At 38.9% G+C, this 14,593-nt stretch overlaps 1 protein-coding gene across 1 annotated transcript; it reads right to left on the bottom strand.

The window, feature by feature from the left end:
• Positions 1-4,557: 4,557 nt before the first annotated feature.
• On the bottom strand, positions 4,558-13,558 carry LOC106355385. The gene is made up of 3 exons (XM_013795349.1): positions 13,372-13,558; positions 13,112-13,329; positions 4,558-5,217 (listed from the first exon to the last, which is right to left on the bottom strand). The coding sequence occupies exons 1-3, from the start codon at positions 13,556-13,558 to the stop codon at positions 4,558-4,560; spliced, it is 1,065 nt and encodes a 354-aa protein (XP_013650803.1).
• Positions 13,559-14,593: the final 1,035 nt, after the last annotated feature.

Genomic DNA, 14,593 nt, shown 5'->3' with positions numbered 1-14,593 from the left:
CTGCAAAACGAATAGCCATTGCATATTTTAAAACTTTTTACCATTGTTCATTTTAGTTTTTATATAAAGATTTGTGAACATTGGTAAAATCCAACATAAAAGGTGAAAAAGGAGATTCATTTTCAAAGGATTATAAAATATATTTGGAAAACACACATAAAACTGAAAATTTTATTTTTTATATCTTTTGTATATCAACCTTATTTTTAATAATAGAATACTTTAGGTGTTTTACTCTTCTAAAAGATTTTGTGTAACCCAAAACTTGACAAATGTTGAAATAATCTTCAAGAAATTGCGCAGATGCGCTTATGCATTATTCTATCATTGCCCAAATTCATATTTTACATCATTCCCAAACTAACATGTTCGCCTTTATGCTGGCCAGTTAAACTTCAAATGCTATTAGCTATGTAAAACGCCTTATACATTATAAGAATTGGTTGTAAAGTTCATTATTTTTAAGAAATCCATATATAAATTTATCAGAAGGCAATAAAGAGTGGCAAAAGCCAACCTATCTTAGTCAAAAGAGAAAGCCAACCTATTTTATCTTATTTAGTGATTATGTAAATTATCATTCTTTAATCTAATAGTTCTACCTTAAATTTCAGAAAATTTTATATTAAAATATTCATTTTTATATATAGTCATTTTGTTCTTGATATTATTATATATAATAAGTATTTTACTTTTCTCCCGTGATTCGCGGGGGTCTGAAACCTAGTGAAAATAAAAACAAAACATAACATAAAAATAAATGAATTTGATTATTGTAGTTTTCTGAATTTTCAGTATGGGAAAGGTTTTCTTGATAGAGAAAGAAGAACCTGCGTTTACATGTACTACGTGTAATGCCCAAATTGCATTAGGTGCTCATCTCTTGGACGACTTTTACAACTTGTTTGAGTTTTATCAAGTGTAAGTTCCCAATTTCCACAAGTGAGCATTTTGTCGAGAAACAGTTAATCTACAAACTGTCTATTTTGGCAGGTACAATGTTATGGTCGGAGAAGACGTGGTTCCTTACGGCAACGATCTCTACTACGGCTATGAAGTGTCTTGCGTGAACTGCTGCACTGTAATCGGGTGGAGACAAATTGAAGATGAACCTGTGACACTCTATTTACGCTTTGCGCATGGTAGGATTGCTCCACCACCACCACCACCACCACCACCACCAAATCCTCCGGACGTTCAACCATAATGGTTTCTCTCTCTCTCTCTCTCTCTCTCTCTCTCTCTCTCTCTCTCTCTCTCTCTCTCAGTCTCAGTGTTACTCTCTGTGATCTTGAGAATTGGTTTCGTTGCAGGAAGACGCTTCATAGAACGGAAGGAAACGATGATATAAGGTTTAAGATTTTGGTACAATCTCTGATTCTTTTCTTTCATACACGTAGTTAATTAGTACTAACACCGTAAAATGTTGCCTTGTTCTTGGCTTTAAAAAACACCGTAAAATGTTGCCTTGTTCTTGGCTTTAAAAAGCTTACATTAAAAAAAAAAAACAATTTCAGCAAATAAGAGGGAAACTAAACGTTTCCCTCAGTTTGAGCGCCATATATATATTTGAGTACGTTGTAAAGTAGCTCGAACACACACACGAATATAAATAACTTGTTCTTTATTGAATGCTTTAGAAAATATGCTCAAAACTAAAACACTCCTCTATCGTTATATCAATACCACAAACTCGGTATGTATATATATATCAGAGTAGATTTCCTTTTTCTAATAGTTATAGATAACTCCTACTACTACTAGATATATATGAAAGCTTGTCTTGTCCTTATCCAATTTGATAAAGGATATCTTGAGCTTCAAGCTATCAAAGCTTACCCAACAATCTCCCTCTTGAGCTTTGAATCCTTCTTAGACAAGTCTTGAACTCCTATCAACTCTCTCATCTCAACGAACTTGATCCTTGCCAAAGCTTTTGTGAGGATGTCGGCTTTCTGTAACGTGCCCGGTACGTGCTCGACGTCGCTGAGCTCTCTTTCAATACATTCCCGAATGAAATGGTACCGTTTATGAATGTGCTTGCTCTTGCCGTGAAAGACAGGGTTCTTGGTGAGCTCTATAGCCGACTTGCTATCAATCTTGATGAAAACTCTTTCTACTTTCCCGCCTGTGACCTCGCTCAGAAGGTCTTGGAGCCATATGGCCTGACGTGCTGCTTCAGTTGCGGCCATAAACTCTGCTTCGCATCATGAGAGTGCGACTGTGTTCTGTTTTTGTGAACACCAAGTGATCGGTGAAGCTCCAAAGTAAAACATGTGACCCGTGGTGCTTCTTCCATCGTCTTGGTCTATGTTGTGACTACTATCACTATAGCCAGTAAGCTTCTTTGACCCTTCTCGTTTGTATTTTAAACCATACGCCAAAGTTCCTTGTAGATATCTCATGATTTGCTTCATGATGTCGCCATGTGACTTACGAGGCCTTTGCATGTAACGACTAGCCACACTAACCGAGAATGCAAGATTCGGTCGTGTATGAAGTAGATAACATAAGCATCCCACGTTTCTTCTATACGTTGTTGCTTCAATCTCTTCTTCTTCTTCAGCTTTCGAAACCTTAAGACCAAACTCCATTGGTATCTTGGTCGCATTACATGTTTCTAAGCCGACTTCTTGTAGAATTTTTCTTGCGTATGCTTCTTGTTTAAGCTCGATCCCATCATTACCTTGATGAACTTCTATCCCAAGATAATATGTGAGTTTCCCTAAGTCATACATCTCAAACTTTGATGACATCCCTCTCTTAAACTCTTTTATAGCATTGATGCTGTTTCCGGTTATGAACAGATCGTCTACGTATATCGCAACGATAAGGATCGCATCCTTTTCTTCTATGCGGTACACGGCATTCTCCTTTGAGCATCGACTGAACTTCATCCCCTTTAACACTTGATCCAGCTTAGTGTTCCAAGCTCGTGGAGCTTGTTTCAACCCATACAAGGCTTTTGATAACTTATAGACCTTCTTCTCTTTGCCTTTAGTCTCAAAACCCTCGGGTTGTTCGACGTATACATCTTCCTTAAGCTCACCGTATAAGAAAGCCGTTTTGACGTCTAAGTGATGAATTTGCCAACCGTGTGATGCTGCTAGAGCACTTAGAAGCCGTATGGTTTCAAGTCTCGCAACCGGTGCAAAAACTTCATCGTAGTCGAGGCCTGATTCTTGTACGTATCCTTTAGCTACAAGCCTTGCTTTAAACTTCTTGATAGTACCATCAGCATTCCTTTTGATTTTGAAAATCCACTTGAGACCAATTACCTTTGCTCCAATCGGTCTATCAACAAGATACCATGTCTTGTTCTTGTTGATCGAGTCTATCTCTTCTCCACAAGCATCAGTCCACTTTGACCATCCTTTTGCTTCTTGGTAGTTCCTTGGTTCGTCGTTTATGGATAGTAATAGCCTCTCGATGTCTAGTTCTGCTTGTAGAACATAGTCATCTAGGTACCGAGGTTTGTTGCTTTGTCGTGTTGATTGCCGTATTGGTTGTTGTATTGGTTGTTGAAGTTGAGCGTCTTGATCAAAGTCATCTTGTTGATTATGATCTTCGTCTTGTTGTTCATTGTGCTGATCATAGCCCTCTTGTTGTTGATCATCATTAGCATTGATCACAACCGGTCCTTCTCATGCATCAATGACTTCTCCCCACTTCATCTGGAACATGCCTGGATCGCGTGTAGTCCCAGTTGTTTTGTTCCAATTCCAACTCTTTTCCTCATCAAACACAACGTCACGGTTCACTACAATTCGTCGTGTATCTGGATTGTAGAGTCTATACGCCTTGGATCCTGGCTCTGTTCTGAGATGAACCAAGACCAAAGATCTGTCGTCGAGCTTCTTGACCATTGCACTGTCTATCTTTGCATATGCTAAGCAACCAAAAACCCTTATATGATTTAGGCTTGGTTTCTTCATCCGTAAGCTTTCATAAGGCGTCATGTTCTTAAGGGCTCTCGTCGGTACTCGGTTGATTATATAGGTTGAATGTCGAACTGCTTCACCCCATAGGTAGTTTGGTACCTTCATTGCCTTAAGAGTGCTTCGTGTCATCTCCATCAACGTCATATTCCTTCTTTCCACCACACCGTTTTGCTGTGGTGTGTATGGTGCTGTTAGGTGTCTTTTGACGCCGTTGTTGTCGCAGAAATCATTAAACTCCGATGACGTGAACTCACCTCCTCGATCAGTTCTTAGTGTCATGATTCTTGTATCTAGATCTTTCTCCACTAATTCTTTAAACGCCTTGAATCTACTGAATGCATCGCTCTTTTCTTTCATCAAGATTGACCACATGTACCTTGAGAAATTGTCTATTATCACAAATATATATCTGTTGTTTGCGATGGTTGATGGCGCAATGGGGCCACACAGATCAGCATGTAGTAGTTCCAACGGTTTTGAAGCTCGGAATGTGGCTGTTTTTGGGAAGGTTTGTCGGGTTTGCTTGCCCACCAAGCAAGACTCGCAGAGTCTTTTCTCGTCTCCTATCTTAGGTAAACCTTGCACCATCTCTTGTTGGGACATCATCTTCATAGTCTTAAAACTCACATGTCCTAACCTTGCATGCCACTTCCACGTTTCTATCTTCTAGCTTTATATTTAGACACATAGGCTTGCCGATCTTAAGCTTTATCTTGTATAATCTGTTTGGTGATCTGAATACTCTAACCAACAATCTCCCGCTTGGATCGTGTACTGTTAGGTAGTCAAGCTTCATCCTTACATCACATCCCACTTCCGTAGCTTGTCCTAAACTTAGAATGTTGCTCTTGAGATCAGGAATGTAGTATATGTTCGTAACTAGCTTTTGTTCTCCGGTTTTTCCTTGAAATATGATTGATCCTTTGCCTTCTATGTTGACATACGAATCATCTCCAAACTTCACTTTGCCTTTGATGTTGCGATTGAGTTCAGAAAAATATGACACATTCCCTGTCATATGATTGCTGGCTCCATTGTCTAAGTACCAAACATCTTCTTCTCCTTGCTTGATTTCATATTTCTTTGGTACTAAGTTTTCTTCATTCAAGAATACAATCTCGTGCATGTAGAGGGCTGGATCGGCTTCCTCTGTCTCCACCTTGTTTGATTCTTGTATCTTTTGAAGTCTCTCAGGACACACTGATGCAAAGTGGCCATTCTTATCACATCGGAAGCAAACAATCATTGATCTGTCCTTCTTCTCCTTTTCTTGACACTACAAGAAAACATCAAGGATTTTGAGGGAAAAAATCGTCGGAATTTCGTCGGAATATCGTTATTCCGACGAAATTCCGATATTCCGACGAAACACGTCGTCGGAAATAATTCCTCGAAATTTCTTTTTTCCTCGGAAATCCCTCGGAATTTTCTGACGGAATTCCGAGGAAATAAATTTCCGAGGAAATTCCGAGGATCCCTTGTTTGTCGGAAAAGTCCTCGGAATATACCGAAGGAGAACTTCGTCGGGATAATTCCTCGGAAGTTCATCGATCGATGCGTGTTTGGACATATATACATCGATCGATAGGAGTATACCGACGGACTTTTTCCTCGGTTTATTCCGAGGAACTGTTCCCTCGGTATATTCCGAGGGATCCGTTCCTCGGAATTTTTCGAGGGAGTTGTCCCTCGGAAAATTCCGAGGGAAATGTCCCTCGCTATATTTAAAAAAAAAACGGATCGATCGATGCGTTTTTGTTCAAAAACGCATCGATCGATCTAGTGAAAAGTATAATTAATTTCCTCGGAATGTAAAAAATATTAATTTTTTTGAAAAAATAAAATTTCTGAAATTTAAATTCGAAAATATGAAATTAAAAGTAAAATTGAAATCATATTAATTAATATTCAAAGTTTCACAAATAAAAATAAAACATTCCGAGATTGGGGAAAAAAAAAACTACGGGTCTGGCACGTTCGGGAACACCTCGTTCGGGTACATCCTCTGCATCATCTTCATCATTTGCTGGTTCAGCCTCCTCTGTGCCTCTTAGCCCGCCTGTTGAGCCGCCATCTGGGTCTCCAACAAAGATATTCGATCATCTTTGTCCTTCAACTGAGCCGTAACTACTTCTGGATCAACAAAGGGCGGTGGTGCAGAAGAAGGAGGAACCGACCGGGTGCGACGACCCAAACCGAACAAACGTCCTTTCTTCTTTGGAACCGACTGAATAGAAAAAAGCCAAATTTAGAAATTTAAACCAAGAAATAAATGAATTGAACTTTAAAAAAAAAAGAACTTACGGATTCAACGATTTCGTTGATTCGAAACCGGGACAAGTTGGTCGAAGCCATCGAAGCGTCATCCTCGGTTTGAAGCTGAGACACTTCGTCTACCACCTGAGTTTGGACCAGGTCGACCACGTCCCTCACAAGACCGTCATCAATCTGGCCGGTCTTCTTGTTGGTATACTCCCTCCTCATTAGGGCGAGATCATCGACCGGCTCGCCATCATTTTCTTCCGCCTTGAAAAAAACATAAAATTAAAGAAACATTAGAAATTAGAAGAAATGCACAATAAATTTAAATTCTGAAACTCAAATAATTGAAGAAAAAGCGGTTGAACTTACCATGCGATCTCCGAGAGTGGCAATAGATTGAGCACCCAAGTTATGCTTGTAGATGCCCTTCCCTTTACGGTCGCTCCTGCGGTTGGTGGAGTTGGTGGAAGAAGTTTCTTTCGTCTCCTCCTTATCCCAATGCGCACACAACTCCTTCCAGACCGTGTCGTTCATCGACTTTGGGACCTTTTAAAAAAAAAGAAAAAGTTTAATAAATTAAAAAATAGTTTAATAAATTAAAAAATTGTTTAATAAATTAAATCGAACCTTATTGATTTCCCACTTCTTCTTCCACTCGTGGATCTGCTTCCCATAGTTGTCCATTGCTTTATGGACGAAGTGGTGATAGATAAAGAGCGTCTCATCGGAATTCCAGTTGAACTCTTGCTAAAAAAAAAACACAATTAGTAGAAAATTTATATTAAAAATTAAAAATATAAGTAAAAAATTAGAATACTTACCGCAAACTGACGAAACCACAGAACCTGCTTGTCGGTTGGGAAGTGAGTGAAAGTCGGATGTCCACTGTCGAGGGCCGAGTACATCATACGGTTGATCCATGCGCTGATCCCGTTCCCGGATCGGTTGAACCTTATTAAAAGAACAAACGGTTAATAATGAATCCAAATTTAAAGAAAAAAAATGTTTAATTACCATGTTTGACCCCGTCCATGTGGATACGGAGTGAGATACGGAAGATGGTCACGACCGGGCTGTTGAACCAACTCCGCAACCCTCATCACTCCCGGAGGACCCGGAGGAACATGAACGGATGCAGCAGCGGGAGCGAGAGGAGCATGAGCGGGTGCAGCAGAGGGAGATGTATGGTTGGAGCTGTGGGGCGAAGGGGAATCCTGAAAATGGCTGGAATCCCGAGACTGGCTCCCCGTACCACCACGACCACGACGCTGTCGAGGCCGGGTCTGATCATCATGAGACCTGTAAATTAAAAAAATATATTTAATAAATACAGAAATATATAAATTAATTTTTTTATTAAAAAAAATCCCAAATAATTTAATCACAGAAAAAGATTTATATATATTAAATTTTTTTAATTAATATATAAAAATAGTTCTAATAAACAAAAAATAGTTTTAATAAATAAAAATTGTTTAATAATTACAAAAAAATAGTTTTAATAATATATATATATGAAAAATATTTTTAAATCCCAAATAATAGTATTTAATCACAAAAAAAGTTTTATAGATATTTAAAATGTTTTGTAAAATCCAAAAAATCGAATTTATATAGAATTTTTTTTTGTAAAATCCAAAAAATCGAATTTATATAGAAAAATCGTTTTGTAAAATACAAAAATCGATTTTATATACAAAAATCGATTTTATAAATACTAAAAATAAAAAAATTATAAAAAAATTCTAAATCAATTCAACAAAACAAATTATTCAACCAAATCACAATTCTAAACCTATTATACAACCAAATCACAATCCTAACCAATCACCCTAACAAAAATCTATCAAAACTACACAAAAACCTAACAAATAGAACCTAAGAGAGTGGGATAAGGTCCTTACATGATTTGTGTAAGAGAAGAGGGAGATCGCCGGAGATATCGTCGGATTTCAGGGGGAAATCGCCGGAGAAAAAGAGAGGAGTCGCGCAGAGGAAGAAGAGAGAAATGGGGAAGAAGAAGGGGCTCGTGGTTATAAAACCTAGGGTCCGACAGACATTATCCGTCGGAATTCCGTCGGAATTCTAATTTCAATTTTCGCGAAATATTTGCCCGGTAAAATGAAAATATTCCGAGGAAATTCCGACGGATAGTATAATATCCGTCAGAATTTCCTCGGAATATTCCGAGGAAATACCGAGGAACTAGTGTTTGGGGTTTCAAAACATCAATTTTTTTTGCCGTATTTCATTTCTTATACAATTGTAATGCATACCATTGAGGATTCTTTGTATACATGAGCATAAACCATGAAATAACAAATTTCAAAACTAATTGAAAGTATTCCCTTTACCGTTCATTAAAATGTAAAAGTGTTTCTCTTATGTTGCGAGATTTCGTTCATACAATCAGAAAAGTGTTAATTATACGGTAAGGAACAAATTTTTGACTTCATAATGAACGTAAGACACTTAATAAGGGTTATATAGGTGTTATTCAAACGGCAAAATGTTGTTTTCGGTTTAAAAACCCTATTTCCTCGGAATTTCCTCGGATTATTCCGAGGGAACTCCGAGGAAAACCTCTTCTTCCTCAGAATTTCCTCGGAATATTCCGAAGAAATTCCGACGAACTAGTGTTTGGGGTTTCAAAACGTAATTTTTTTTAAAAAAAACGCATCGATCGATGCGTTTTTGAACAAAAACAAATCGATCGATCACAATCTTACGGCGAAACCCTCTTCTTCCTCGGAATATTCCGAGGAAATTCCGACGAACTAGTGTTTGGGGTTTCAAAACGTAATTTTTTTTAAAAAAACGCATCGATCGATGCGTTTTTGAACAAAAACAAATCGATCGATTACTAAGATGGCCCGGGCCGTAAGATTGTGATCGATCGATGAGAGTATCCCATCGATCTATCGACAATCTGAATTGTTCCTCGGAATTTCCTCGGAAAATCTTGTATGTTTTTTTTAAAACGCATCGATCGATGCATTTTTGAACAAAAACAAATCGATCGATTACTAGGATGGACCGGGCCGTAAGATTGTGATCGATCGATGAGAGTATCCCATCGATCTTTCGACAATCTGAATTGTTCCTCGGAATTTCCTCGGAAAATCTTGTTTGTTTTTTTAAAAATGCATCGATCGATGCGTTATAGAACAAAAACGCATCGATCGATTACTAGGATGGACCGGGCCGTTAGATTGTGATCGATCGATGAGAGTATCCCATCGATCGATCGACAATCTGAATTGTTCCTCGGAATTTCCTCGGAAAATCTTGTATGTTTTTTTAAAAACGCATCGATCGATGCGTTATATAACAAAAACGCATCGATCGATTACCAAGATGGCCCGGGCCGTAAGAATGTGATCGATCGATGCGTTATAGAACAAAAACGCATCGATTGATGCGTGTTCGGAAAACAGAATTATAAGGCAAAACCCGACCTTTTTGGATCTAAACCTTAGAACTCTCATCCCCTCCGATTTCCCCTATAATTCGCCCCCCCCCTTTCTCTCTCTATAATCATCCGATTTGAACAATTTTGGGCTCTATTCCACTTGATTTTTCGAGCTCTACCTGATTCATACACTCGTCTTCACCCTAAGACAGGTATACTCCGCGAATCTCCACATTCTGAAATCGTGTTCTTGAGCAATTTTTTGGGTTTTGTGAATTTCTTATTTCCGTGTTGATTCCTTGATCAAATATGCATGAAACAGATGTTTAAACATGGAATAGAACACAATTGTCTGTGATCAACGAGTTTGGAACATGATTTGAGATGATTTAGGGATAGAGATTTTTTTTCAATTTCGTTTTTTTTTTTCACAACTCGATTTCGCTTTTCATTTTCATGTTGCTTTGAGTTCTTAATTGATTATAACCACGTTGAGAGCAATGATTCTATTTTGTAGAGAATGAAGCGCACGAAAACATCAGCAAAGAAAAACACACAAGAAGAGGGTTCGTCACAGCTGGAGAAGCAAAGGCCAAAGAAGTGGGATAAGTCTGATACCACCTACTACAACAACATGAAGAAGGTAGCCGTTCCGGCTACACAACTAGCATGTCCTGAGACGATGACAATATTGGGAATCAAAGCAGACATTGAAGGACTGTTCCAGAACATGGGTCTAGGCCAACTATGCAACCTCAAGGAACCCACTTATCCGGAGTTGGTACGCCAGTTCATAGCATCCGCATACGTCACCCGTCCCGATGATAGCCATCAGGAAGGTTTTCTGGCATTCGTAGTGCAGAAAGTATACTATGAGGTATCTTTCACAGACCTCTGCGGACTATTTGGATTGAGTGCGGGGGAGAGGACATCTGGTCTTTATTGGACTTCAGAGCTGTTGAACTTCTGGGAAACGATTGGCACAGGGGTTTATAGATCTTCTCAGGCAAAGGAGTCACTTATCCGGAGCCCAGTACTGAGATATGCGACACGCCTCATTGGCTCATTGCTATACGGGACAACCACAGCCGCATCAGTCACACAATGGGAGTTGTGCCTCCTGTACCAAGGTGTGAGGCATTTGCTACCGACATTTGGAAACTCTACATTCCCACCTGCTACTGCCTTCAACATGGGAGCGGTGCTGGCCGCAAACTTAGCAGGATACAAGGGAAAAGTAACCAAATCCAAGAGCAATGCATGTGGATTTGGTGCAGTGATTACTCGGATCCTTAGACATGTGGGTGTAGACTGCGAGAACCAGCAGGTAGCACTGGCCAGATCGAACAACATTGCTTGGAACTACCTGGATGTCATTTCTCTAGTAAGTAAGGAGTTCATAGCTGGTCCCCACTCGAGGATCCATCGGGATGGTCCTTACGTCTACGTATTCCAGGACCGAGCGAAGAAAACACTCTACTGCCACCTGCCTCAGATCGGCCTGACTGCTCTACTTTCGGAGGCTGCAGTTGAGTTCCTACCCCCTGCTACCGCACTAGTAGACAAGCCATCCTTCTTCACGCCAAAATATCAGACGAAAGGCAAGGGTGTGGTTGATGAAGAAGGACAAGATGAGGCTGCACAAGCCATTCCAGATGATTCACAACCCCATCAGCTACTCCCATCAGACTCCAGCCAGTACAAGCTGCAAGAGCTTCCACCGAACGCCACTTCGCGCCAGCAACAACATTGGAGAGATCAGAGCATAAAGACAAACACGACATGCTACACAAGATATGGGCTGCCATTTCACGTATCAGGCCGTGTCGTTGCCAAAAGGATGATGTAGTTCATCGGGACAACTCTCCATCCAGCTCTGGTTCGGGTTCGAGTGGTACACACAGGGTAAGAAAGAGGTCCAAGAGACCCAACGATGCAGGAACATCTGGAGCAGGAGACGAGGAGTAGGAGCTATCACCGGCTATTTTATTTTCTTTTCTATTCTAACGTTTTATGGTCTTATTTTCTGTTAATTTTGAACTGAGTTTTTTTTTAGGTTTCTTAATTATGAGTTCGTATTTCTTTTACATGGTTTCTTTGTTTTATTTGGTTGTGTTTTGTGTAGCTTTTAATTCGTATTCAGCTTTGCCTTGCTAGATAAACCAAATAACTATTATCCGAGGAAAGAGGTTATATCAAGTGTTCCTCGGAATTTCTTCGGTATTTCTTAAAAAAAAAATAAAAAATAAGTTCAATGGTAGTCTGTTTCCGAGTCATCATCACCAGATGAATCTGAATCTGGATCTTGGTGAAACTCTCCAATCACTGGTTCATCCTCTACGTGAACGACGGCTTCCTCTCCAAAGTCGGTTAAATCGACTACAAGGCCAACTCCAGCTAAATCTTCTGCTGCACTACACTTGCCGGATGTGCTTGGTTGTAGTGGGTGTTCCAGCTCAGAACTTCCCTGAACTCGGCCTCTCGGGTTGAGTCTTGTAACAGTAACCCATGGATCATCTCTGTTCCTTACCCGGGGGTACTTGATATAACAAACCTGTAACATTTAGAAAAATTATAAATTAATACACATGATGATGAATCATTCTGAAGAAGACATATTTTTCAGAATGATTCATCATCATGTGTATTAATTTATAAATTAATACCTCGTTGGTATTCTTCCGTAAGCAATCTCGTGTTCGGATCCAAATGAGGTCGATCGATCCAAGAACGAAAATAATTTGAAGAAGACATATTTTTTATGAATCAAATTCGTGTGTAAATAGAGTAAGAGGGAGGATGAAGATATGAAGTGAATGAAGAGGAAGAGGAAGAGGAGTGCTTGTATTTATAGTTTAAATCCTGCCGACATACCGAGGAAATTCCGACGGAATTCCGACGGACAAAACTAGTTCGTCGGAAATTCCTCGGAATTTTGTAAAATCCCCCAACGGCTCTCCAACGGCTATAATATTTCCTCGGAATTCATCGGTTTTTTCCGAGGAACACAGTTTTCCTCGGAATATTCCGACGGACTGTAGTTTCCTCGGAATTCCGTCGGTATATTCCGAGGAAATTCCGAGGAAACCCAATTTTGTGTTTCCTCGGAATTTCCTCGGAAATTCTTCGGTATATTCCGAGGATTTCATTTTCCGTCGGAATGTCCGTCAGAATACCGTTGTTTTCTTGTAGTGTGACTTTGAGTTTGATTGTTTGTTGTGTCTTGTGAATTTCCTCTGCCCCTTCCTCGTCCTCTGTATCCTCTTCCTCCTCGACCACGGCCTCTCCCTCGAGCTCCATTGTATTGTTGATATGAATCCGAGTATAAGAGCTTTCCTTGTGTATCTTGATCGTCATCAAGAATTCTCTCTTCGTAAGCTTTTAATCTTCCGATTATATCTTCAAACGGGGTTGTATTTAAATCCAAGACTTGCTCGAGAGATGCTGTGATCTGTATGTACTTGCTCCTTGGTAGACTATTTAAAAACTTCTTTACTAGAACGTTTTCTTCAATGATCTTTCCAAGTGCCGCTGATTTAGACGCCATCTCTGACAACTCCCCCGAGAAGCTATCTATAGTGTCTAAATCTTTCATCTTGATCCTGTCGAACTCGGTCATGAGGGTTTGCAAGCGTGCTTCTTTGACACGATCAGCTCCTACGTTGCGTGCTTTGACCGCATCCCATATCCCTTTAGAAGTCTCTTGCTCGCCGACTTACAGTATCATAGACTCCGGGATTGCTTGGAACAATAAACCAATTGCGATATTGTTCTTGTCTGGATCCTCTATACCAGGTTCGATGGTTTCCCAAACCTTATAGATCTTCAGTAAGACTTTCATCCTCATGCTCCATACCGTATAGTTTGTTGCGTTCAGTATAGGACATTGGATTGTTGGTGGTGTGAATTCCTTAGTGCGTATGATTGTGTTGTCGTCTCCCATGATCGTAACCTAACGCTCTGATACCAAATAAAGTAGCTCGAACACATACACGAATATAAAGAACTTGTTCTTTATTGAAAATATGCTCAAAACTAAAACACTCCTCTATCGTTATATCAATACCACAAACTCGGTATGTATATATATATATATTAGAGTAGATTTCCTTTTTCTAATAATTATAGATAACTCCTACTACTACTAGATATATATGAAAGCTTCTCTTGTCCTTATCCAACTTGATAAAGGATATCTTGAGCTTCAAGCTATCAAAACTTACCCAACACGTTGCAAGTATTTTCACCAACAATGTTTTAGGTTATATATATACCCTTTTATATGTTGCACAAAAAATATATATATACCCTTTTATATTTTTATTACTGAAAATGAGCCATATATATAAGTTTACTAAAAATTGACCCAGTATTTTTTTTAATTAAAAAGGCCATTAAGTGTGAAACTAGTTGACGAGTTCAAGTTTAATAATTCAAAAATAGGTGGAAAGTCCATACATATAGAATGCAGTACTCTTTAACGCACTTTTTGAGTTTTTTACTAGTACAGGCCAAATGAAAAGCGTAACATTCAATTCTTTTTGGAAGAATTTCGCTTTTAACTTCATTTGCTTAATAAGAAAGGATGTAAAGGGAAAGAGTCCAAAAATAGTTGCCCGAATTATAGAATTACTAAAAATAGTAAAATCATTTGAAATAACATGACTATTTCAAGCAAGCTAGATATATTAATTCTCTTATAAATGACCACAAATATGAAACGGCAAACGGGAACAACACTTTCATGGAAAATTCAACATATATCAGCATGTATATAGATGGAGAGATGGTAAAACTATCTATAGGTTTATCCTCATCCAAACTAATTAAAAAATAAAATAAAATCTTTTGAGTTTACTTTCTAGCTAGAATTAACAGACAACTTTCTGTAGTGATTTTGATATAATGGCCAGGAGAAAATTCATGACTAAATGGTTATTTTGAATACCTAATTTCTGAGATGTTTTCAAATTAGGGT

Source organism: Brassica napus, chromosome C9 (assembly GCF_020379485.1).
Source record: "Brassica napus cultivar Da-Ae chromosome C9, Da-Ae, whole genome shotgun sequence".
Lineage (NCBI taxonomy): Eukaryota > Viridiplantae > Streptophyta > Magnoliopsida > Brassicales > Brassicaceae > Brassica > Brassica napus.
This window is presented reverse-complemented; position numbering and strand designations above follow the sequence as displayed.